Source organism: Hippoglossus hippoglossus, chromosome 14 (genome assembly GCF_009819705.1).
Source record: "Hippoglossus hippoglossus isolate fHipHip1 chromosome 14, fHipHip1.pri, whole genome shotgun sequence".
Taxonomy (NCBI): domain Eukaryota; kingdom Metazoa; phylum Chordata; class Actinopteri; order Pleuronectiformes; family Pleuronectidae; genus Hippoglossus; species Hippoglossus hippoglossus.
Window position 1 is genome coordinate 21122652 of NC_047164.1, and position 25836 is coordinate 21148487.

General features: G+C 42.4%; 1 protein-coding gene across 7 annotated transcripts in view; it reads right to left on the reverse strand.

Moving 5' to 3' along the window:
- dscama (Down syndrome cell adhesion molecule a) overlaps positions 1-25836 on the reverse strand; it is an 86640-nt gene that overhangs the window by 9912 nt on the left and 50892 nt on the right. For 5 of the 7 annotated variants that reach the window (XM_034606709.1, XM_034606705.1, XM_034606706.1 and 2 more), the window contains 17 exons: positions 24272-24418; positions 23240-23518; positions 22761-23036; positions 21949-22245; positions 19987-20262; positions 18347-18625; positions 17949-18068; positions 16592-16771; positions 6226-6422; positions 5815-5911; positions 5560-5688; positions 5143-5310; positions 4598-4668; positions 3410-3653; positions 2919-3065; positions 888-1043; positions 329-462 (listed from right to left, as the gene is read on the reverse strand). In XM_034606709.1, the coding sequence (XP_034462600.1) occupies positions 329-462; positions 888-1043; positions 2919-3065; positions 3410-3653; positions 4598-4668; positions 5143-5310; positions 5560-5688; positions 5815-5911; positions 6226-6422; positions 16592-16771; positions 17949-18068; positions 18347-18625; positions 19987-20262; positions 21949-22245; positions 22761-23036; positions 23240-23518; positions 24272-24418 (3197 nt within the window). Of the gene's footprint in view, positions 1-328; positions 463-887; positions 1044-2918; positions 3066-3409; positions 3654-4597; positions 4669-5142; positions 5311-5559; positions 5689-5814; positions 5912-6225; positions 6423-16591; positions 16772-17948; positions 18069-18346; positions 18626-19986; positions 20263-21948; positions 22246-22760; positions 23037-23239; positions 23519-24271; positions 24419-24469; positions 24489-25072; positions 25324-25836 lie in introns of those variants that run through there. The other 2 variants (XM_034606710.1, XM_034606711.1) reach the window with 2 other exon arrangements.

Genomic DNA, 25836 nt, shown 5'->3' on the forward strand with positions numbered 1-25836 from the left:
TGTGCTTGCTCACATTATGGTAAACAGTCTGTATTTATATAGAGCTTTTCTGAGAGTAATGACCACTCAAAGTGCTTTTCAAAGTGGTGTTAAACCTGTCATACTAATTTTAGGGGGCGGTGGAAAACACTGATAAGATGTGTCATGTCTCCTTAGCTTTCATTTGGAGTCATGCTTCAGGCTACTTGGTGAATCTGAAATCTCCAATATTCACTCTTCTTTTTACCTCTGTTTTTCTTAGCATGTATCCTTGTATATGTAATACAAAATATTTAATTCAATTCAAAATACTGAACATCTGGTTTCATATATTTTTTAAAGGTGTTACCGTGGGGTGTGGGTTGGAGCAGAAGACGGTGTATTTCCTGATGATGCCATTCACTTTGAGAGGAGGAAGCCAGGACACAAACACCACTGAGTTGGATGCAGCTGCTGCCTTCACACCTGCCGGAGGACCAGGAACTAAAAGGAAAAGATGATGACAACATAAAGACAGATGTAATATTCTACAGGACTTACTGCTTCATGGACAGTACAGGTTCGGTCGTTACAATAGTTTCAAATGAAATTTCCACATTTTAAAGACATACTGCACTTAAATGTTCTCTTTGATGAAACACATGTTGGTTTTATTGTCACATTTATTACCAAATCTATAATCTATAGTGTGTGTGCTGCTACTGGAGTCCTAGACTAAATAACTTAGCTTTAACAAAGGTATGTCATATGTGTGTTTGTTTACGACGTCTGTGTATGTGGAGGCTGAGGGGTAGGAGGTGGAGGTTCTCAAGACATTGTGACCCCAGAGCAGCGAGTCAAACTCCCACTGTAGTAAGTAAGTTGGAGGATTGCACCCTTTCTTTGTAGAGGGAACCTAAATGTCCTACCGTCCTCCTTGGTGCGGGTGTAAATCTGCTCGCTGCGAACACCATCTCCTGCTCTGGTGAAGGTCAACACCTGGATGCTGTAGTTGGTGTACTTCTCCAGTCCGTCCAGCTCCAGAGAGGGCTTGGAGGTTGTCACGTTCCTGATTTCTCCAAGCTCTGATGAGCAGAAAGCAGCAGAGGAGAGAATGGAGGGATACAATTAAATTCTGTGATGACACCTCCAGTCAAAGGCCTTATCCAATACAAGTCTCTTATCGTAAATAATCCAGTGATATGAGAAGATGACAGAGGCCCAAACACGTGACTCATATATCATAGGGCCGATCACATATATAAATAGATGTCAGGGCCCGGGCTGTCATAGAACAGCCTTGGATATAATTTCATATTCAATAACAAAGTTTAAACAACCCTACATCCAAGGTCTGCTGTGGTGTCAGGCCTTGACTGGCAACCTGCTACCTCAGCTGTGAGGGTTTGAATTATTGATGTGTCACTGCTCTCAGTCCATATCTCTTCTTCAAACCGTTTACTTCTCCCTCTCTTTTTTCTCCTCTCCAGAGACCTATGAGACCAGCTGCAGCTCTTCTTCTCTGGCTTTTAATGAGCAATTAAAACAACTGGAATACCATCTCACCTGCAGGACTGCAGACGTTTTAAAACACAATAAAAGCATTTTACACAAATGTGTGTGTGTGTGCGTGTGTGTGTTGCATATGTGTGTTGAACTATTGTCATGATATGAAGTAATGTTACCAAGACAATCAATTCAAGGAAAACAAGGTTCTTACATGTTGTTTGCAAAACAAAACAAGGAATATAAATATGAGACTTTTAAACTAACGTGATACACATGACACTGTTTTGTGGACGTGATACAGACAATGACAACAGCAGTAACAGTGTATGCAGCCAAGCTGATTCACATATCACTGGTATAGTGATGGAGCCTGCACCAGTGTGTTAGAAAGGGCTTATATCCCCCTCTGCTGGACAATGAGAATATATATTCTGTCAATATATAATTTCATAATGATGAATTGCTCTTATCTGTGATTGTGTAGTATACCCACCCCCACACATTCACACACATGTATAACAGCATGTAAGTTATGATTTGACCAATCGCTCACTGAGTTACAGACTGTTACCATGCAAACTAGTCCTAGCTGTCAGGCCCAGAGAGTCTGTATAGGCAGGCCAACATGATGTGACAGGGCAGGGGTCAAAGGTAATCACGCTGTCACAACCAATCCTACTGACACAAACCTGGCATGTGACAATGGCATGCCATGCTGCCTCACTTCCACAGGACCACACAGACGTTGGGCCGACAGTAGAGGTCACTCAAGTACCCACAATCCACTGTAAGTTAGTAGTTTATGCTTCCTTTGAAGTACTTACTTCACAGTAAGCACAATTTATTCTTATGTTAGGAAATGACGTATTAATGTTTCAGTTGGAGACAACTGATGCACCAAGGTCAGTCGCTCTCTCTAGTCTCTTCTGTTTGGGAACCTTTTTGTTTTCTACATTTACCAGTCAAAACGATTGGCATGCTGCTCAGAAAACCAATGCCATTTAAACCCTTTCGGGAAAGCAATATATTTGTTAATAATACTTCATTTAAATGTTTTCATAATAAGACTCATGTATACCCTTTTTATTGAGTTTATGTGATGAGTGAATGGTGTTTTTTCATTTGGATCAGACACATGGTGTGTATCAGACAGTCTGATTGGTCCTGTCTGAGAGCAGATGCAGACCAAGACTGTCAGAGTGATGAATGTGCTTGTGTCTGTATACTGTTTGTTCTGCTTGGTTTTTTCCTGAATACTTTGGTCACATTTGTGGATTCCTGGCAATGTAAGTATTCATATCTGCTAATGTAAAAAGCTGGTGTAATTGTTAATGAAAACGCAATGCAATTTATTTCTCTATGCCACAGAGAGCATGTATGACACAGACAAAGTGACGGTTATGCCTTTGATATGCCTTGTTATTTAGAAACATGCAGGTGTTACTGTGTACCTCCATCAGGCAGGTTGGCCCAGTAGATGACCCTAAATCCCAGCAGGTTGCCGTTCAGAGCGTCCTTGGGAGGGGTCAGCCAGGACAGGGAGATGATCTCTGGAGACGTGGCTGTGGCCTGGACGTTCTCTGGAGGACGACTGGGCACTGAAGAGTTAAACCAGAGAACAAGCAATGAAATCAGGGGATTTTGAGTAAGACACCACTGGACTGACAGCAACGTTTTAGGTGGCAGTACCCACTGATCTCCACTAGGTTGTAATATATCCTCACAAATCTCCCTGAGATTAAACCACACTGTGTCAGTCACACAGGGGTAAAGACAACATGAAATAAATACATCAAGTGTTTGGTGCAGTGAACATTTCAAGCATATTTCTTTTATTATCATTTAAGTTTTATTGTCAGACTTTCACTTCCATATTCTGCTGATTATTTTTTTGTACACAATATTCCACTTTAAAGTCTGTCTCCACATCCTCTTGTCTTACCGTCCTCTAGTGTGGTAGCGGCCACCTCTGTGGAAGAAGGCCCAGTCCCAGCGCTGTTGCTGGCCTGCACCACGACTCCATACTGGGTGAACTTCTTCAGGTTGTCCAGCACCAGGCTCTCTGAATTGTCCCCTGTGGTTTCCACGCTGATCACACTGAACTGGTAGTTTCCACCTGAGCTGTACTCTCTGTAGCCCACTTGGTAGCCTCGGATGGCCCCATTCTGGAGGTGCTTCTTCGGAGGCTGAGAGAGGAATGACAAAGAGTATTTGACACAGTGGGGATGAATCTCCCAGTTGTTTGGTACTTGGGTACAAAAGTACTACATTTTGTTCGACAACAAACTTACAGATTCTTTGCACTCACTGCCGACATTAGTTTTATCACTTTTTGACAGTTAAATATTACAATAACTCTATTCATGGTGGTTGTGCTCTCCCTTGAGTACTTTGTCTTGCCTATACCTTACAAGGTCCAGGGAGGTACACTCAGTTGTTTTCCCTGTTCTCCCCTGACACTGAAATGCATCCTGGGTTATCCAATTACATGTGGGGACCTCAACACACCTGAATACACCCAGAATGATGCATTCAAATCTGACTGTTCAATGTGAAAAGACAGAGATGGTCAGGGATGCTTGGAACCACATAATGTATTGTAGATACACTCTGGTGCCACATGTGAAATTAATATTCATTACATATTTTTATTAACTCAGCATGACACGATCTACGGTTTAAAAACTGCACACAATTGAAAATGAATCAAAACTTAGCATAAATGTGTTACCTCACCTAAACTACAAGAGAAGAAGACTGATAATTCCTCAAATACAGTAGCTACTCAACACACGCACACAACCACACAGTATTTATACAGGAACAACCAACTGTGCACACATGCTGTTTGCCTGATTTACATTCATACAGTAACATAGAGTCTGGGGGCTTCAGTCTTCTACAGTTTGCCGCTGAGCAGCTCCTCTGGAGCAGCACTAGGTTAAATTACTAAATGATGTCCAGGAGTTAAACAGCACTGATTTATTTTGCAGATTGAAAATAGTAATTCTTGGCCAATAAGGAAAGATCAGCGCTGTCCTCTCTAATTTTACTTATTTGGACTCAGCTACATTCTCACTTCATAGAAACACACACACGTTTTGAACCCACAGCGTTTGGATGAACTCACCCTCCAAGCGACGCGGATGCTCTGAGAGGAGAGGGCTTCGAGCTGCACGTCCTGAGGGGGTCCATCAGGAGCTGCGATCAGATCACCAACACATGAACGTCATAAATCTGTACACATCCAACAGCTGTCTCAAAGATTACAACGAGTGAGTGTGGCTCTGTGAGGAGGGGGCAGAGGGGGGAGATGAAGGCGTAGAGGGCTTCAGCCTCAGTCTATTGACTGTAGTGTGACATTTACTACTGAGGCCGCTAATTGAAAAGTTCTGCTTTTAGTGCGGGGTTAGCGTGTGTTCAATAATGCAAAAGGAGCCAATGGAGCTGATGTCACCGGGCTCTTAATGAATTGGCTCTGTTGGCCTTTTACCTCTTTTTGCCTCTTGTCTTTTACTCACCACCTGCTCTCCCATCTCACTGCTCTTTTCTCTTTGTTATGATTGTCATTACAAACAAAATGTTCTGCCATCCCTGTATCTGCAAATCATTTGTGCTCTTCAAAATCAGACTGTTAATATGGTTGAGGGTGAAATACTCTTGGTTCCATCTCACCTGCTTCATCAGTGGTGATGGTGAGCTCGTTGCTGGCCTCGCTCTTGCCGATCAGGTTCTTTGCAAACATGCGGATGTTGTAGGTGGAGGAGGGGTGCAGGTCGATGATGGTGGCCTGGTTGAGCTGAGGTGAGACATCTTTGGTCTTCTGAGCGGTATCCCAGGAGGCTGTGGAGGGGAGAGGGCGGGGTTTATTGGGGTTGCCGAAGTCAGGGGGAGAGGTCAGATCCCGCTAAGTGCATTGGGACAGGATAATTTAAGTGATGGTGCTGAGACAAAGGGAATGCAGAGATAATTTATCAACCAAAACCCAGGAAAACACCATAAGCTTAAGTATTTCAACTGGTTCTATGTGAAATAAATATGTGTGCATTATGGTAAACTATCAACTAATCACAGAATCATGTTTTCTTGTACCTGATTTGTTCTTGCTCTCAATATCAAAGCCTGTGATTGGGCTGTTGCCATCAAAACCCATAGTCCAACGCAAGGCGATGGTCCTGTCCTTCACCTCTCTGATCTCCACCTCTGGGGGGTCCGGGGGCTCTTCAAGTCACACAGATGACAAGCAGATTGTTATTTTACTCAGACTTCCACCATCTGTGATTTGTAAAAGGGTTGACATGCGCTGTTTCTCTTTTCTTCGGGCAGTATAGATAGGTGTATTCATACCTTGCACTGTGAGCTGGATGATTCCTCTGTCTTCACCGAAGGAGTTGATGGCGTGGCAGGAGAAGAAGCCAGAGTCCTCCCTCACTGTGGGCATGATCTGATGGATGCACAGATGTGAGAGGAGATTGGAAATGTGATATTGATGTAAAGAAAATTTGCCAATATTTGATATCTTCACATTTTGCGAGGTTATACTTGGCAGGGTTAGAAAACCCTCTGAAATGTAATTTAGACAAGTAAGCGCGGGCGTCCTGACCATCAGGGGACCACTGATTTAGACCCACATAGAACTCAAATGAAATTATTTTGCTCACGCTATGGCTTCATTTCCTGTATGTAATGGATAGTAGCAATCCAATAAATGTCCCCAACTCAAATGTCACACATGCACTGAGTTGCCCATTCTCCTACCTGCAGGGTCGAGATGACTTCATCGCCCACCTCCTTGACAGAAACCACGTAGCGGCTGGTCTCGGGGTTGATGATGCGTTCCTCCTTCTCCCATCGCACCATGATGGGTTTCTCACCGTGAGCTGTGCAGCTCATCTTCTTCTCCTCACCCTGCGTGGCCAGCGTGGTGTTGGGGTAGGATGTGATCATGGCCGGGACTGGTGTGAAAATAAGGTGGAGAGAAAGAGAAGGCGATTTAATGTTTGATTTGTTTCGCACGGAAAACATACAGACGTGATGATCAAAGAAACATAGTGTAAGTTAGTGTTCAATATTGTATAAAACATTAAGAGTCAATATATACAAATAGCTATAAACTGTGAAACAATTTTTAATTTATTAAAACTCAACCTTTTCTTATGAAAAATAATAATACTTTTTTCACAGTTATGTAAAACTCTTCACACAGTCATTGACATAAGCTGCAAGTACATGTGGACTAAACTGTAAATCATTTTTCATTTGTTCACAGAACAGCTGATTGCAATTTCAGCTGAGTGCCTCCAGGTTTGCTGTTCTCAGTGTCGTTAGCAAACAGACCGAAGGGGGCGGCTGCAGAATGATTGTGTTTAGAAACATGGATGAAGGAAGAAGGAAGAAGGAAGACTGGGGAACACTAAGCACTTCTCTCTCTCTGCAATCATTGCTGCGGACAAATCTAAAAATACAAACAAGTTTAGACTTATAGATACAAAAGAATGAAATAGATACAAAATAATAAAATAAAATACAAATATGTCACATTAGAAAAACCCCACTCAAGGATGGATAAGGTTAAAATGCAATTGCATCCATCAAGGTAAATGGACCATACCTTGCACTGTTACTGTTTATCAGTCTGCTGACTTCTTTTCATTATGATAGAGCATACAAACACCTCGCCTCCTCCTCCCTCTCCTCCTCTCTACATAACCAGTCGAGCCAAACATCCATTGATTGTTTTATGTTTTACAGTCGGATGCAAAGGTTTCTTCCCAAAGGAGTGAGAGATGCACAGGATATTGTCATTGTTGACATGGTGACGAGCAATAATACTACTTTTACTACCACAACACCACTTTAGGAATTGTGAATATGGTAAGCACAGAGGAAATTGCCTATAATTGAGTACTACAGAAAGATTAAATAATAAGGATGAAGCCTTTGTACTCTTCACATGGTGAACATGTGACAGAACTCAACTATTAAGCTGTTCTGCTAAGTAATGTAACAGGGAAGATACTCAGCTATGAATAAGAATGAGAATACGATACTATAAAACAGTGGATCATTGTATGTAATGGTGATGGCAGAAAAGCAAACTGCACATACATTCGTCTTTGTGAATGAAACTTTGTGGATCAACATGATAAAAGCACGCTGCAGAGGAAGAAATGTGATTGAATAGCATGTTCAAGGCCGGAGAGAAGTTAACATCACAATGTGTGCAGCTCGGTCCAATGATGGTTTGTTGTTACACAATAGACTCACTAGCTCCTACAACACAGAGTCTCATTTCTTTGGATGACCTGCATAATCGGCTTGTGTCAGCGGAGGAGAGAAGTCGAGGGGCAAGAAACTCCCTGACCCTTGCGGTTGTGTGGGTTAATGTTGCATCACCGCTCTGCTACAGTCACAGAGCAGGTCAGTACTATTCTTGCCTCCATACTCCTGAACCCCACAGTAAGAGTGTTTCTCTGCATGGAGGTGAAACGTCTTTGACCACCATGCAAATGATCAGATATCCTGACTGGATGTCACGAATGCAAGGTGAGGACACACTGTTACTGGTGACTGCCAGAATTGAATTAGACATTGTCCAAGGTGCAAAGACTAATCTCCTGACAGTGTTGTCAGCAGCAGCTGGTGTTAGCTGGTTAAGTCCTGGATAATAACATTGGTATGTTTAAGGTATTCATAATATTCCTCAGAGAAAAATTCACACCTCTGTGAAAACAAATTTGTGTTACTCTTTGGGTCGTTATCCAGTTAGTGGTTGAAGTAACTGAGGAAGGCAGGAAGGATATGAAGGTGAAGGGAAGTGATAGATGACTACTCCTCCAGCATGAAAAATGTCATTATGAAGTAAAAATAATCTCCGGAAATCAAATATTTCTAAATAACCAGAGTAAAACCCTTGTGGTTGTGAGGAGCTTTATGAGAATACAAGTTTAATGACTTTTGATTCATGAATTTATATATTTTATATTGAACCCTTTGAGGCCTTAGTATTCTTGTTTCAATGATTTTGTGGCATTTTAATGTAATACCCAGCAAAGGGGAAACTACTCATCAAACCACTATGCAAAATCCTAATAATTAGTTACTTGTTAAATTTAAATGTAAACACATCATGGAATAAAACCCAATTAGAGTAGACAACAAACATATTGTGAGCTTTGTTAATAAACTGTGACGAACGCAACATTGCCCTTCAATGCTGTGTATCTTGTATCTAAGGGTCCTAAATGGTACAGTGAGGATCTAACAACACTCTGAAGACACCACACTAAACACACACTAACTATATACATGCCTCATTACACCCCAGCCGAGTGTATAACAACCCTCTGCTCCCAGATGCTCACACACGCTCAGACACACAAACACAAACACGCAAGCTTGTGCATGCTCTCGTTTTCTGTCTTTTGTGAGCACACACACTCTCTCTCTCACACTCTCTCACACACACACACACACACACACACACACACACACACACACACACACACACACACACACACACACACACACACACAAAGAGTGACTCCAGTGATGTGATGGGAAGTGTCAGGCAAGAGGTTGCAAACATTTAAGCCTCATCTCTTATTCACTCTGCAGCCATTTGGGTCTCGGCTGTGGAAAAGAACGCTGATTTATTTTGCATGACAAGTATGAATTTTTTGTGAGACACATTTGGATAAGTGAGGGGAAAAAAAGAACTGCTGAGGCTTTATGTAAACGTTATCGTATTAGAGCACAGTTACTTTCATTTTGCCGTGTAAGTGGCTTGGAGGTAGCACAGGGCAGTGTTGTTGACACTCACACTGGCACATCGGGATACTGTGCTAGGTGACAAAAAGGAGGTCAGTGAAAAGAGGTGTGTCGAGGGTGTCTGTGCTGTAAACATTAAAAGCATTTCAACATCCAGGATCTGGAGGGGAAACACATGAAAGCTACAGATAACATTAATACTGTAGTTCCCATGACTTAGATAGCTCAACAGACAATGTTTATTGATGTGCCGGTACAATGGTTTGATCGCGCTGCACCAAGGGAATAATCACAAAATTATTACTGGAAATATTCTTGGTGATTCAATTTTAAGAAAAATATATACGTCATAAATGTTCACTATGTGTAATCCAATTTATACATTTTTATTTGGGGAAAGAAATCTCAAAGGAGCAAGTCTGAGCTTTGTTAGATTGAATTGTGGACTAACTGCAATCGATCAATCATCTCAGGTTTGGTGTATGTGTGTGTGGTGGGAGGTTCTTTTGATCTTTTGATCTCTCAGCCAATCAGAGCAGTGGCTTTTCAGTTGTAAGAACTGCAGAAAATAAATCAACATTAATTTATTGACTGAAACTTAACACGTCTATTGGATGTTTCTACACTCAACAGAAAATAAAACATGAACGCAACTTGTGTCTGGGTATATGCATATGTGAACAAGAATATTTATGTGCGCGAGTAGCCCAGCTGAGCCAGCCCTGAGGCACAATTTGTGGCGCTGTAATTGTTGTGTTGATGTATTTCTTTAATACTGAGTGGAATTATGGGAATAATGTGTGAATATAATAAAGTCAAGAAACAAGGGTAAGAGACAAAAGGAAACATATGAGACAACACACAAAGGGTTTAATCCTAAACATCGTTCTCAGTCACTAAAATATGTTTCCTTGTCCAGTTGGATCTCTGTAAAGATTTAAAGAGTAAACCAAGCGACAACGATGATGAGCTCAAATGAAGCGTAAATAGATGACTAAATAGAGATCACTACCCTTCACACATGCAGACACACAGAGGACAAGCATGCATGCACTGATTCTGTATGGAAACCAATTCAATGTGATGTGTTTATGAGAGGAGGATGGATGCCAGTCGTGTGTGTTACAGTCCCACACGTGTCTATTTTCACCCTAGGATTATTCCTAGAAATCTGCTGCTGTATCTGGAGCTCACTTTAGTATAAAAGGAAAAACAAAAAAGAAAACATCACCACTGCAGCTTTTGGGAAAACCAAAGAACAGCAGCGGAGTGCACAGTGTGTGTTTTCTGCACGGCACAATGTGTCTTTTATGTGGAGGTGAGGAGAGCCCTGTTCCTCCACAGCAACCCAGAGGGCAGTGATGATACATTTAAGCCTGCAGGGGATTGTGGGGGATAGGCTGGCTGCTGATAGGCTACTCCCGTGAGACAAAAGCAACCCCCCTCCCCGCCACCCCCCCTTCTCCCAGGCTCCCTTTCACCTGGCCAGGTTACCATGCCAACCAGCATCGGACAGTCTCTCCTCTTCTCTCCCCACCTCACCTCCCTCCCTCCTCCCTCTCCTCCTTCCTCTCTAGCTCTCTCTATCTCCAGGCTCCACTCTTCGAAAAAAGGGCCATTTCTAGTAGCCAGGAATAGAACATGGACCTGCCATTGATTTTCACAGGAGTATGATGATGATTACACAATCACGCCTTGAATGTCGCAATGCAGGGCCAAAAAAAAAGACACAAATAGAAAATGTTTCTAAGTCTTTGTGATGTGGGAAACAGAATTAGTCCAACAGAGGAGTCAGGAGAATGATGTTAACACATAATTGAATTATAACAGAATTGCTTCTTCAGTGTGGGACTATTCATCAGAGATCAAAGAATGAACCACAGCAGAGGTTCAGTGAGATGTGACAGGTGATGAAAAGCATTACGGTTACTTCAGCAAAATTGTTATTAGCAAGACAGAAGGCTGAAAGGTCAAGATTAATTTTGGAAGTTGCATTTTTTGCAAAAGGAAAATCATGTTATCATTCAGTCTATAAAAGTTGTAAGTTATTGCTTTTAGGGAAATCTGAGGTTTGATTGATTGAATTGCTTTGGATTTCTCAATAGGGGGATTATGTTCATTCTGTCCGTATGTGATTCTGACATTTTCTTTAAATTATGAAAATCAGTAAGTCAGCTTTTCTTTCCCTCTGTCTACATTAACTGGCCTCATCCTCAGTAATATAGCATATGTAGAGAACACGGGGATGCTCGTCTACATTTCACCCCACACTATGTCACTGGCTGCCTGGAAGGCTAGTCTATAAGCCACGGGGCACGCCCAGCTCAATGGGGCCACGAGGGCCAGACATCAGAAGAGGAGCCGGGTTGTGTATAGCTCCCTTGCCCTGGAGGCACAATGTAAGTGGGCGCTGGGGGAAGAGACGGGCTGGATGGGTGTGGGGGGAGGGTGGGCTGTGGTGAACGCACAAAGATGACTGGTTCACTGGCAGCCTGCAATGTACTGAAATAATTCTCTTAGCTGCACAATTGGCTTGGACGTGGAGCATGATACCAAATGGATGCCTGCAGACTGGGTGGACTTCTGTACAGAGGAGCGAGGGAGGGGGATGGATTGCAGATGAGTAAATAAGATAAAAGAAATAGAGACTAGTCTGCTGGAGACTGTACAGTGACCACAAGACCATTTACCACTTCTCTTCAGTGAGGCCTCATTATGTGCTCCGTCCTCATCACTGTCTGCTGACATTATGATGCCTAATAGGCCTGATTGGTCTTAATTGGCCCTGATAAACATTGAGTGGCTGTTGACTGACTCTGATAGCATCCACCATGGATTGCTAATGAATGGACTGAATTGCATGTGTTTTGGAGGTAGGGATGCTTGACTGGAAATTGCCAAAAAGTGATTTGTTTAAGCCGCACATAAAATCATAAACTAAACTTGACATCAAAGCTGCAAGCAGCCTTGAACGGGCAAACACTGTATGAATGAGTAAGATCATGGACTAACCATGCATTTTGTTGCTCTGTATAGCATGTAGACCAGCCCAAGAAACGTTCATGTGAGTGGAATGATGATTGTGACATGAGACATACTTTTTGTGGCTCTATGACTCAATATTGGCAAGTAGATAACTTCAGGGAGGGACTCTTATCAAACATATGATAGGGCAACACTGTTTCGTCAAAATTCACAATTTTCACAACATAGCATCATAATGATCTTGAGGCTTTTCCGACCGACTAAGAGCCGGATATTTAACTTATTGACATTTACATGTCAACAGTATGTGGATATGGTTGTGTAATGTAACACGAGGGCTGCACAATTATAAGCACATCCATGCACATGCACTTTCAGCCATGTACGACTTAGTCCCGGTGCACAGAATGCAAGCAATTTTTCCTGGCTGTTAGTGCAGTGGCCACGTTCACACAGGATGATACATGGTGTATTATGACGAGACATTAGCCTATGCACAGACACTCATAACAATGGAAGTGCAGAGCTACGACATCACAATAGCAACAATTCATTTCCTGCGGAGTCTACACAATAGCCCGGCAGAGTGGGATCTATCTAAACCACTGCATTAGCAGCCTGGCCCATCAGTCTTTTGTAATGGCTGCACTGTGCTGCACTATATCTGTGCCTTTACATGATGTCTTTGCATTGATGTGTGCAGCCCTTTGTGTGCTAATGTCTGTCCTTGTGTGTGCTTATGAGCATGTTTGCTCATCTGTGTCACCTATGTAACCTGATACCATTATCACCATGCATGTGTTTACACAGTACAGCTCAGTTTCAATTTGATCTAATGATTTCCTGTATATTGATACATGAGTCTCGCATAGCCAGACCTCTCTTCACAGTGCTCACTCCCTCTTCTTCTAAAAACAAAAAATAAAATGTTTCGGCATGTTTGTATTTCTATAATCCAATCACAATTGACTTGGGTGGACGATGCAGTAACATCGCGCGTGCCAAATAGTGTTTAGGTGGAATAATTTGCAGATGGGGAGTCGACTGCTGTCATTAAAATATAAAATTCCCCGATGCAAGACGGGGATGCATGCAGATAGTGGAAGGGGAGAAAAGTGTTGCGTGAGAAACACGGCCAATGGCAGGCTTATACCTGCAGTCTACATCCGGTGAGTCACATTGATACATCAAGCTTCACTTGGACAGCTAATAATACACAGTGGAGATCATGCTATCTATCACATGAGCACTTCAGCATGCGTCAGCTTGTGTGCTCCCTAATTGGCTCCTAAGCCTCTTAAGTAGCTGCCACTGCTCAAGTGGTGTAGGCTGGCCAGGATAAACAACATGAAAACACCACAGAGTGTACAGAACATCACAGTGTCCGACATTACCGAGCATTACAGCCTCAAACGCTGTACTTTTATGCACATGGAGAGGCTTTAAGGGTTAACAAGCTCCTTGCCTGCACATTAGGACACGCACACACACACTTTTCAATGACACAAGGATAATCATTGATATAATGCATTCCTCGTGTCTCTTACACTAACCTTAACCTCACCGTGAACCTTAAAACCAATTCCTAACCCTAAAACCGCCCTTTGAAATTGGTAGGATCTGCCAAAATATCATTGTTTTCCCAAAATGTCCTCAGTCCATATTTTTACAACTCAAACTGGTCCTTGCTAAGACAGAAGTACATGTGCACACATACACACAGCCTTAAAGATCATTAATAATATGTTACAGAAGAAATCCAAGTACTTAAATTCTTTGAGACGATTATCCCACAACTAAAATCCAGAAGCAGCTGCTTCCACTGAGTGACAACTTCACCTACAGCACCGGTGTTTGTCAGACTGTGAAAACTTTGTCTGTACCAAATAGTTTTGTAAAAGTCTTATAAACAACACAAAGCGCGTTGTTTCCATATTTCTAGTCTATTTTTAGTAATCAGCATCGGAAAAGACAGATGGCAAAATTACGTTAAAAAATTCAGGGTCACAGTACATAATTCTTTATGCTGTCTCTCAAAAATGTGCACAAAACAAGCTGACATGAAATATAAAATAATGCAGTAATGCTGCAACTAACAATTATTATTTTTAACAATAAATCTGCTGACCTTTTTTAGATTGATCGATTTACAAATTGGTCTATAAAACTCACCCCAGGTGACAACTTCAAATTGCTTTGTCTGATCAAAAGTCCAAAGTCCAAAGATATTCAATGTATTATGACATATAGCAAATCCTCACATAGGGAAAACCGCAAACCAAGAATGCTTCAAAAGGACAGAAATGCTTAAAAATGCACTATATGATGAAGTCATTATCAAATTGATTACAAACTTATTGTTTCAGATCCAATAAGCAATATGATAATCTAAACTGTAAATTAAGATAAGTTTACGTGAGAAATCAACGCATTTAATTGACTTGTGGCTCAATACATGCAATTTATTTATAAGCAGCATGTAAACATATTTGCCATAAAGACAAATCAACAGTAAAATGCTGTCTCAGTGTTCAGTTGCCAAATTGTCATATTGCCCATATGTGTCAGTAATCCTATCCTGCAATATGGTAATGTTACTCTGATTGGCCAGAAGACAGTGTGATATATAGTATATATCATATAGGATGTTGTCATTAAGTGTTGTAAAATAAAAAAGTGTGGAGGATTCAATCTACACTTCTATGTAAGGACTTTAAGAAGTGAAACCTCTTGATCTGGATATGTATACATTATTTTAGCAATTACCAGATAATTACAAATACACTTCAAATGTATGTTTTTCAAAGACATGTGAACTGTGACTAACATTTGAATGACATAAAGGGCTAAACAGAGTTGGTTTGAGAGTTGGTGCATGCATGTTTGTGAGGGAGCATGTTGGGCTGGAGTCAGACAAGAGGGGTCATGTTGACTATTTGGCTGCGGCTGGCAGACAGTGAGACACTCAGCAGGGAGTACTCTGCTCGGGCTTGATAAGAGCCACAAGGCCAAAAGCCTCATCTTGCAGTGACAGATCAAACTGAGCACCCAGCCACAGTAGACACACACACACACACACACACACACACACACACACACACACACACACACACACACACACACACACACACACACACACACACACACACACACACGTAAATCCACGATCATAAGCCCATACAGAACCATGAAGAACTGTATCTTCATGGAATTGAGAAATACATTATTTGTGACACTGTCTGTGCTATAGAGGAAGTCCTGGTGTATGTAGACTGTCAGATCCATGCTTTTAGCAGTTCTGTTTTTGAGAAGATATAGTGAATAATCATGTATTAGACACTCATTATTTATGAAGTGTTCTTTCAACCTGAAGAGGGCAGTCTTCCTGTTTAAAAAATGAAATATTACTAGATAAATAATTCTGATTGAAATTCATGAATTTAAATGCCTTGGTAAAATAAACTGCTTAATTTATGTTATCATATGTAATAATGGGTTTGTACAAGACATATCTCAACAATTACAACTAAAGTTACCGTAAAACTATTTTTGGTGATCTATGATTGGTTAGAAGCTGAAAAAGGTGGTTGCATAACTGTATTTCATGCATATGTGGTAATGTGAGCATGACGGGTGTTAGGTCCAATCCTTTGATTTTGTGATGTAGCAGCCCAAAATTTACATTTCACATCGGATAGACATGATGGGAGGGACATGAATGTACTTAGAGGAAGAGAGAGTTAATAATATAAAATAAAAATGGCTGTATCTCATGCACAGGAAAGGGAGGATGACAGAAAACAGAAAGAAAGGCACAGGGAGATGGGGAACATTTGTGGATAAGGCATTTCTCTTTCAACCCCCTTTTTCTCCATCCCTCAGCCCCTCTTTTCCACATGGCAGCTCCTGTCTGCATGCAGAATTCAAGGCTTAATGGAGGGGAGCTAAGTCCTTAGCCACACAGCGGATAAATGCTGTACTTTCTTCCAAGAGATGTGGTGGGGATGGCTGTGTGCGTTGCTTTCGTGGGATTCAGTCAGGCAGAAAGCACAGAGCAAGCACCATGATGGCATCTTGCTGGTGGCCTGACTGTCACAGACAAAGCCCACTCCAGATCAACTCACTTGACCTCTGTGCTTCAGTGACAATGTTTTACTTTAATGTTACCAGCACCTGAGCCCACAACAGAGGAGTGGACTAGATGCAGTCAGGTGTAATCATTTTGTGACAGCACATATGGGACATTACCATAAATACTAAGATAATCGAAGGCAGACATGACCATCTATAGCACGGACCAACACTGAATACATGTTTTTGAATTTACGCTCCTCAGTGTAGAAAGGTGCTGTTTTCCCACGAGACTTACTTTTGACATTGAGATACATGGACTTGCTGACATCAGCTCCGACATCGTTGCTGACTCTACACAGGTAGAAGCCACTGTCTTCTTCCAGCACATGCTTAATGAGCAGAGAGCCGTTGACCAGCACCTCGATCCGAAAGCCTGAGTTGAGGGCGATGGGTTTGAATTGAGGGACCCCGGCACCTGTCACAGAGCAGAGAGCGAGTGTTAACAGAGTTTTAGACGGACACTTACACTGGCTTACAATTTTGTTTTCTCCATTCTCATAGAAATGCTTAGAGCAAAGTCATTCACCACGAATATGATCGCTTTATAAAGGGTTATGTCCCTATTTATATCAGTGTGTGAAAGAGACACTGTAAGAGTGACTAATGAACAATAATGGAAGGAGGCTATATAATTTTGTCATTGCATTTCAATTGTAAATGTTTGTACTTCAGTGTATGCCAACATGTAATGGAACTAGCATTTAAAACAAACCCTGAGGATCTTGACATCATGAAAGTGGACTTTATTGAACAGTATTTGTCCTGGATTGCATTATCGTACCAGTGTACCTAATATTGTTGACATTCAGCGTAAAAACAGGACATTCTTAGTTTTACTTATGGTTAAACTTAGTGTCCAGATGAATTCATATAAATATTACCTCTGGCATGTTTTCATCTGCGTTTATTTGTATATTAGCAGGATTACACCAAAATTACTGTTTTTCATGAAATTTTATGGAGGGGTGGAGCATGACAAAAGAAACAACCACTTAAATTTTGCCCTCACACTTTAGAATTGAATTTAACATTAATCTTTGTTTCAAATTCATCAAAGGCAGCATGATTCCCAGATCCTCGTACACCACTGAATGGAATGAGACAAGTTGCTGGCAGGGTTAAATGTATTTTGCCTTCTGTGTGTTTGATAATACTTTTTTTTGAATGAACAACACATAAACCATGTCACCATATGAGCCTCAGTTACATATTATAAAGAGTAACCAAATCAAAACTGACAAAAGTAAAAGCAGTGGTCACTCATTACAGGGGAAATCCTTGTTTTCAGAATCACTGCTATTGGTAAAGGCTGAATTAAAACGTGTAGAATAAAACCCTTGCTGTCTCTCATTTCATAGTGCTTGTTTGAACTGAAAGTGAGTATTTGTATGCATACAACCTTAAGGCTGTGGACATTATATTGGTTGTGTTGGCATTCAGAAATAAGTCATCTACCTCAAAAAATAAGTTTTGCCGTAGGACAATAAATCGAAACATACACAAATTCAGCACGACTGTCAACACTTTCACCAAACCTGGGGCGGTGAGAGGTGTGTTTATACAGAATGTAAAGTGTATGTGCCATATGTTACCTTTAGAGTACTCCCACTGGATGGTAGGGACAGGATAACCTTCTGCCGAGCAGTTTAGTATCACCGCTTTTCCATAGATGCCATCCTGGTCCTTAGGTTGTACCACAAATTTGGGAGGGACTGAAAGACAAGTGACCATATGATTCATAGGTTGCTTTATTATAACCAGGGATAAAAATAAGGGGAAAATCTGATATAATTATTGGCTGTCATACTCAAATTAAAACTAAATTTGACACAAACAGACATCAAATGTCAACAACAATTCGACAGATAATCTGTGAAAGTTGTATATTTGGTGGCAAACGGCACAAGATGCAAGAAAAGACTAAAAGAGATTGTTTTCTTTTTCCTCTTCACCTCTGTCCCTCCTTCCTAATTCATGTCCCCTTCCTCACCTCGGACAATGAGCTGGCTCTGGTGTTCCACGGCGGCTGCCTGGTTGCGTGCGATGCAGGTGTAGTTGCCGTTGTGCATCAGTGTGAGATTGGAGACGCGCAGGGAGCTGGTAAAGTCGATGTTGTCTATGGTGACACCAAGGCTGACTGGGATCGGCCGGCCGTCCTTCTGCCAGGTGATGAAGACGGGCTGGTCGCCAGACATGACCACGCAGGGGATGAAGACTCGTTGGCCAATGGAAAACCGGGGGAACTCAAAGGGGTGGATGGTGGGCGGGACTGTGGGGGAGACATGCAGATTAATTTCCCCTATTGGAGTGTACCTTAAGCCTGTGGGTTACATGTCTAAAATTTAGGTTTAATTTGATCAACAGACAACAGGTTTAGGACTCCAGCCTCAGAAGTACCTCAGCTGAGATTCTGTCATGGCTGAGCTACTTTATAAAGCACTCCCATGGCAACTCAGTAGTTGATTAAATAATTCTCTCTTCATCACCCTCTTCTCCATATAACATTATGCTATGATTTTGCACGAATGAGAGAAATATTTTATTACCCTTCTCCATGTAGAGCAGCTGAATTCTCTCTCAAACAACATGCATGTAACATTCTCCCTCGCTCTCTTTTCGCTCTCTGGGGACACCGTAGCCATCGTGAGAACCAGATGCTTTGGAAAATTAATGATTTAAAATAACATTGGAATAAGCGGCACTTCAGCGCTTATTTAATTCACAACAAAATAGGGATAATAGGCTCCTGGGGATTCCCTCTCGGCAGCGGTGGAATGCTAAGCAGCTGAGAGGCAAATTAGCTGAGTCGGAATGGCGCCGTAGCTTTGTCTACGGTGTGTGATTTCCCCCTCGCACACTCGTTAGCACGTCAAGACCCGCCAGAGAGAGAGTGTGAGAGAGAGATCCAAGGGGGGGGGGGGGGGGGGGGGGGGGGGACATTTCAAATTATGCATCGTCACTGAAGAAAGAAGAGCCATCTGAGGTTATCATCATCTGGCTCAGCTCGGTCCCACTGCATATTCAGATGAGCTCCAGATAAACTGGCTGGATGATGGAGATGGGGCATTGCTATCAGTGATGTGTGTGTGTGTGTGTGTGTGTGTGTGTGTGTGTGTGTGTGTGTGTGTGTGTGTGTGTGTGTGTGTGTGTGTGTGTGTGTGTGTGTGTGTGTGTGTGTGTGTGTGTGTGTGTTTTTATGGGCTGTGATACACATGTATCCCATTGCATATCTGTGTTTTCTACAAGGAAAGGTAGATACCAAGGTGATGCTTTAATGTATCTCTTATTGTGACGTACAGCACGTGTGCCAGATGGAAAAACACACCAGGGTCAGGATGCAGACTGATGAAGTGATTCTGTTTTAGTAACCGCAGACTGAGAGATTAATGATGGACTACCCTGAATGTACTCAAGAAATACTCGGGTATATTATAGAGTGTCATTGCCCATCTCAAATAAATGCCCTCCGCTGCTTACTTGACACTTGAGATTGGTAATAATCATGATGGAGTAGCTGTGATTACACGCAGCTACAGCAACTAAATCTTATTTAATTTTTCTGAATGTTAGTCCCAGGTTTATTATGCAGAGTTCCAGGTGACTGAAGACAGATCAGACTGAGGTCCATACCTTTCACAGTAACGTAGACGCTCTGGTGAGTGGAGAGCTGAGGCTGCACCAGCACATTACACGTATATTCTCCTTCGTCCACATCCTTCTGCACGTCAAACAGCTTCAGGGTGCCGTTGTTCTCGAAGGCCCGCTGCCGGTGATTGTACGGCAGCAAGTTGGAGTCCTTGTACCACTTGATGGAGTAGTACGGGTAGCCAATGACACGGCAGTGGATGTACATATCCCGCCCAGCGATGGCAGTGAGGTTTTTCATTGGTCTGATGCTGGCAGGCCCTTGAAGGACACATTGGAGAGACAACTCTCTTAAAATGATTTTGAGGCAGGGGGGTGGGATAAAAGATAGCTGTGCTGTGGTGTGTGTGTTTTCAAGACAACACAAAGTTTACATGCCTTAATTCATTCAAATAGTAACAAATAGAAATATTACCAGATAGGAGTTTCAGACTGCCTGATTAAGTATCAACATGGAAAAGTGTTCAGTCAACTCTTAAATAAAATTGGACTCAGTTTACACTTTCTGCTCTGTTTTCTTTTCAGGTTGGTCAAAGAACTAGGAATCCACAGACAAGCCCTGCACCAGAAAATGAAAGAAACATCAGGGACTGCAGAACGCTGCAGCCAATGGCTGTGGATCAGGAGGAAAGATCCAAGATGGTAGGGACACACACCCAGGTCTCCTCAGCCTACGGTGGGACTGCCTTAGCAGAGGGTGTCTTGTGATTAAATGGCTGAAACACCAGATGACACTTAAGTATGCAACTGATGATATATATCCCTAATATCTGCTTGTGATCCCTGCTGGTGGTAAGCAACTAAACATCGAACTGGTGCGAAATACCTTCGAACATACAAGGGATATTCACCATCTTGTCCTGTGTTCTAAAATTCAAATTAGCTTTTTGCCTTCTCAGAACCAGGGTCTCATGTACCCTCCTGTCTGAGCTTATGGTGAATACTACTTTTTTCCCCACCTAGTCTGTTCTGGCTGTGATAGCCTCTGACAAGCATTAGAGTGGAATGTTCCCTTTCTCCACTCATGGAGCGTTTATCAAACCCATTACTTATGTTGCTGGCTTTCACGCACACTTAACACACGTGAAAAACCAGCAGAATAACCAACAGGCTTCCATAGCTCAATGCCTATCAGGGAAATGGACTATTAGGCTTCTCTTTAAAGCACTGCAGAAGACAGTTTAACTAGGCTCTGTAGTGTACTCTGAGCACAAGCATATACTGGGTTGCTACCCTCTTTAGCACGATTAAGGAGCCAACGATGTGAGAAACAGTCATTACACTTTCTCCGCAATGGCACCTGTGGAGATTTATCTTCATTGCTTGACTGCATTTGCCATCCATGGACCCTCGCTAAAGGGCTAGAGGATCACCCTATTTAGCCTCACAACATGCAAGAATGAACACAATCAAATTAAACCAATCAGTGTACAGACCGTACCCCTCCCTCTCTGCAACAGAGCAATGCTAATGGCAGTGCACTATGCACAGAAAGCTTGAGTGCCCCAGTATTACTGCTACATGACAACAGCAATCCAGCCAACCACGTCCCTGTACAGAGCAGACTGCACTGCACGAGCTGACAGTGAGTCACCTTAATGGTGTCCCAATATAAAGCTATCAGCAGGTGTAGGGAGCGGGGCATTAGAAGTTAATGCTGACACCAGTGACTAATGGCGGGAAGAGCTACTACAGGAGCCTGTGGACGTCCCTGTCCTAGTCCCATCAAGTGGACACAGACCAAGGCTGCACCATCAGGTTTTAAGCGTAACAGAGAAACAAGCAATCCCTCGGACTAAAAATCTAAATATCTTGACAGACTTAGTCAGGCATTCTTTAAACATCTGTACATCAAAACCAATTAAAAATGCGTCAAGTCCGAAACAAATCAAGACATGTTGATGTGTATATGTGATGGTGTGCTGGAAGAGTTGATCTGACAAGCACCTCTTACGTTTATTCGCGCCTGGTAGGAAACTGTCCCGGCCGAGTTGTTGCAGATGCAGCGATACACCCCTCCGTTGGGCACCTGGGTCTGGCTGATGTTGAGGTGGCTGACTACGTGACCTTCGGCGTTGGTGTAGTGTGAGATGCGGTGGCGGCTGTCCCGTACGACAGGTTCGTCATCCAGAGTCCATGTTATCCGTGGCTCCGGCGTGCCCTTCACAGTGCACGACAGCGACACAAACTCATTGATGTTGTAGACCTTCTCGCTGAATGAAGCCAGAATCTTGGGGGTGCCATCTGGTCAGTGGAAGGAGAGTCACATGACAATGGACATTTTATTATTATATAAATAAATTATACAAATGCATAACTGAAGCCTTAAAAAAAATCTAAATCCTTTCAAATATCCAGTTTGATTTGCCTTTTCACTGCAGTGCTTGTCTGTGGTATAAAAAGCAGAATCAGAGTATAAAGCAGATAAATACAGCTCCTTTCTCTGGCTCCACAACATCATTGATTATCAATATTCTCCTTATCATGGTGTGGTCATGGGAGGCAGACACTGCAGCACCCCCAGCCCCTTTAACAGTATGCAAGCTTCTTTCACAAAATCGAATCAAATAGGCTGGGCCTCTGCTGTACTGCAGCACTCAAAACAACATGTCTACCCTAGAGGAGTGCAGGGACATGCAGACACACAGTTTGCATTTACACAAATTAAGGAGAAAATACATGCTAATTTTGTTACTTATCCATATTAAAACACTTGCACCACCCACATATCTTCTCTCAGAGACACTGTGAATTCTGACCTTCAAGTATGACTTGGACAAAGTCCTGGGCTGACATCTTGCCATGTCTGGCGAAACACTGATAGGCTCCTCCATCACTCTTGGCCATACCAGCCATAACCAGGTTCTCCCTGTTCTCGCCTGTCATGCGGACGCTGTTACTGGGGTAGATGAGCTCTCCATTACGGTACCAGGAGAGCTGGTATTCCTCGGAGCCGGTTACACCGCAGGTCAGTGAAACTTGGCTTCCCACACTGCCCTTCACCTTCCGTGGACTCACCACCACCTTCAGGGGCTCTGTGGGATACAAAGTTCATGACTGATGATTTTGTCTCACTTGTTTTACTAGTATTATTACAAGTACATGGTATTATAATTAGTGAAATGTGCTAAATATGCTACCTTAAGAACCTTAAAGATCTCAAGCACTTGCTTTTCCCTGTTTGGCATAGAAATAGAAATCATCCCCAATACCTTACCAACAACCCAATGGTACTGACCTTTTACCAGCAGCCTGCCAACCACCTCAGCATTGCCGTAGCCATTCCACACCTCACACACATACGTCCCTGTGTCACTGGGATGGGCTCTCTCTATCAGCAGGCCTGTCACACTCTGTCTGAAGCGTGTGTCAGGCTCCAGAGGCCGGTTGTCCTTTAGCCAGCGGTACTTGGGTGCGGGGTGACCAGAGGCCTTGCAGGGCAACTCCACTCGATGAGATGCCATCACCTCACGACGCTCGAAGCTGTCCAGGATGTGGGGCGCTGAGTTGGTGGGGTCTGTAAGGTAGGGAATAAAGAATAGTTAAAAGAGGTTTGATTTTTTTTTTTTGCTGATTAATTCTGACCAATTTCGAAACTCAAATTTTGATGCATATCATAAAAACACAGGGAGTTTCAAATTGGATGATTGAAGATTAGCGTATCCACTTTGTGGCTAAAGACTAGTATCTATTTTGGGCCTCTAATTTTGCTGAACTGTCTTGACTTGTGGTGCTGTGCATGGCTAAAGCACAAGATCCTATATTTCCAGTAGCAAGCTATGCCTTGTAAATTCCTTTCAAACGCCACACTCTAAGTCCAGGGTGACAAATGACAGTGCACAGCTGTTTTCACAGTTTAAGAAATATTCTTTATGACAAGTAAACTGAGCTTCATGTGTAAATTTGGTGGCGTGTCCCTTTAAATGGTTTAAGGTAAGAGGGGGCATTCTCTGTGCTGGCACAATTCTGATGACCTTTATCACATGTCAGCCTCTCTTTAATTCATGTGTTTCTTCCTGTCACTCTCTATTCTACTCACATTATCTGGATCTTTTTTTACAAGCATGACTTTATTTCAATATGTTCCTCTGTTATGTTGCACAGACAGTTGGAAACCAACCAAAACCAACAGCTAAACAAAAAAAGCCAGAGATCAATGACTACATTTTCCATGTCTATATCAACTTGTTTACTTGTGTTGAGCCGTAGTATATTGTAAATAACCACCATAAACTACTATATAATGCAGATATTTTGGCGTCGCTCTTACCTGAGACAATGAGGCGGGCACTATTGCTCTGTCGGGTCTCTCCTGTGTATCGATGGCGTGTCATACACCTGTAGTTGTACAGCCCATCTTCCATTTGCACATCCAGGATATACAGGGCTCCCGTGGACGTGATGAGAAACCGAGACACTGAAATAAATAGTAACTGATTTAAAATGACAACTTTTGGCCAATGAGTACCTGAAGTGTCACCTTGCAGTGACCTGTAAGTACTGTATATTGTCTCTGGTTAATCAGTACATAATTGAATATTGTAGAGGAGGTATTTGTAGCTTGCAGACTGACAACAAAACACAAACCCAGCAGACCCCCTTCTTAACGGAGTGCTGAATCCATCACCTCCTCATCTTTCATTGATCCCCACTGACTCCCCACCCAGCTTTACTGTCTAGGCTTTTATACAAAATAAATAATAAAGAATAGTGTGAATATTCACAGCAGAATTGCAATGACAACAAACATCCTGAACACAAAAAAACAGATGAGAATATGTTTGTGAAACATTGTGTGTGACACGTGACAAGAACAAACAAAGACTATCGTCTGATTTCATCACGGGACTTCACACAAGCATTTTACAACAAATACTATTCAACAGTAACATGCTGCTGAGAATAAAACGTAGTGCGAGTGTGTGCATGTGTGTGTGTGCTCATTTTTATGCACTGGAATCACTACCTTACACATTCTAAAAGAAGAAAATACAGAAAATCCAATATTGAAGTCTCTTAGCAAATATTTGCAAGTCAAGTGAGGTACGCAGCGCTGTGTGATTGTAGTCACCAAACATCTGCTGCAGCCCATTTAGCTCAGCACAGCTCTGAGGCGCTGTGACAAGGCGGTGTGTTGTGTAGCAGTGTAACACAGCTCGTTATCATGTAGCTCATCGCTCTCTTCTCTCTCGCTCCCTCTCTCTCTCTCTCTCTCTAGGGGGAACTCTCGCTCTCTCTCTCCTCCCTCTCTCAGCTCCAGACTAAAGCACAGGCAGCCAGGGATCACAGAGCACTTTGATAAGGCATGGCTGCGCAGGTCGGCTGTGCTAATATCATGCTAATGTTATGCTAATTTGTGTGAACACATGGAAGCGGAGAGAGGTAGTCAGTGTTTATGAGGAGTGATGTGTGCTGTAGCTGGTGGCTGCCGGGGAATTTTCATGTCCCCTGATGATGGAGGAGCCAATCTGAGGTGGGGATCAAATGGGGCCACTGCAGGGTGGGGGATTCTGGCAATATTGGTAGATATCATAATGTGGACTTTATGGGCTGTTGAATTACTCTCATTTAGTCCTGTCACGACAGTTTAACACTGATTAAGACTGCTTGTACAGGCCTGTGCACATTGAACGTTGAAATAATGGGAAGAGGCCTAAAAGTGAAGCCTATAAATCTCCCATACATACAAAAAATATATATATTTTAGCAGAAAATGAGCTGAATCTTTAACATGTTTTGGAGGAAAAATAAACTTTGAGCTTCCTACAGACAGTCCACAGACAGTGGATGGAGAGAATTACAGATGACTTCCAATATATTTACAGATTACATTAA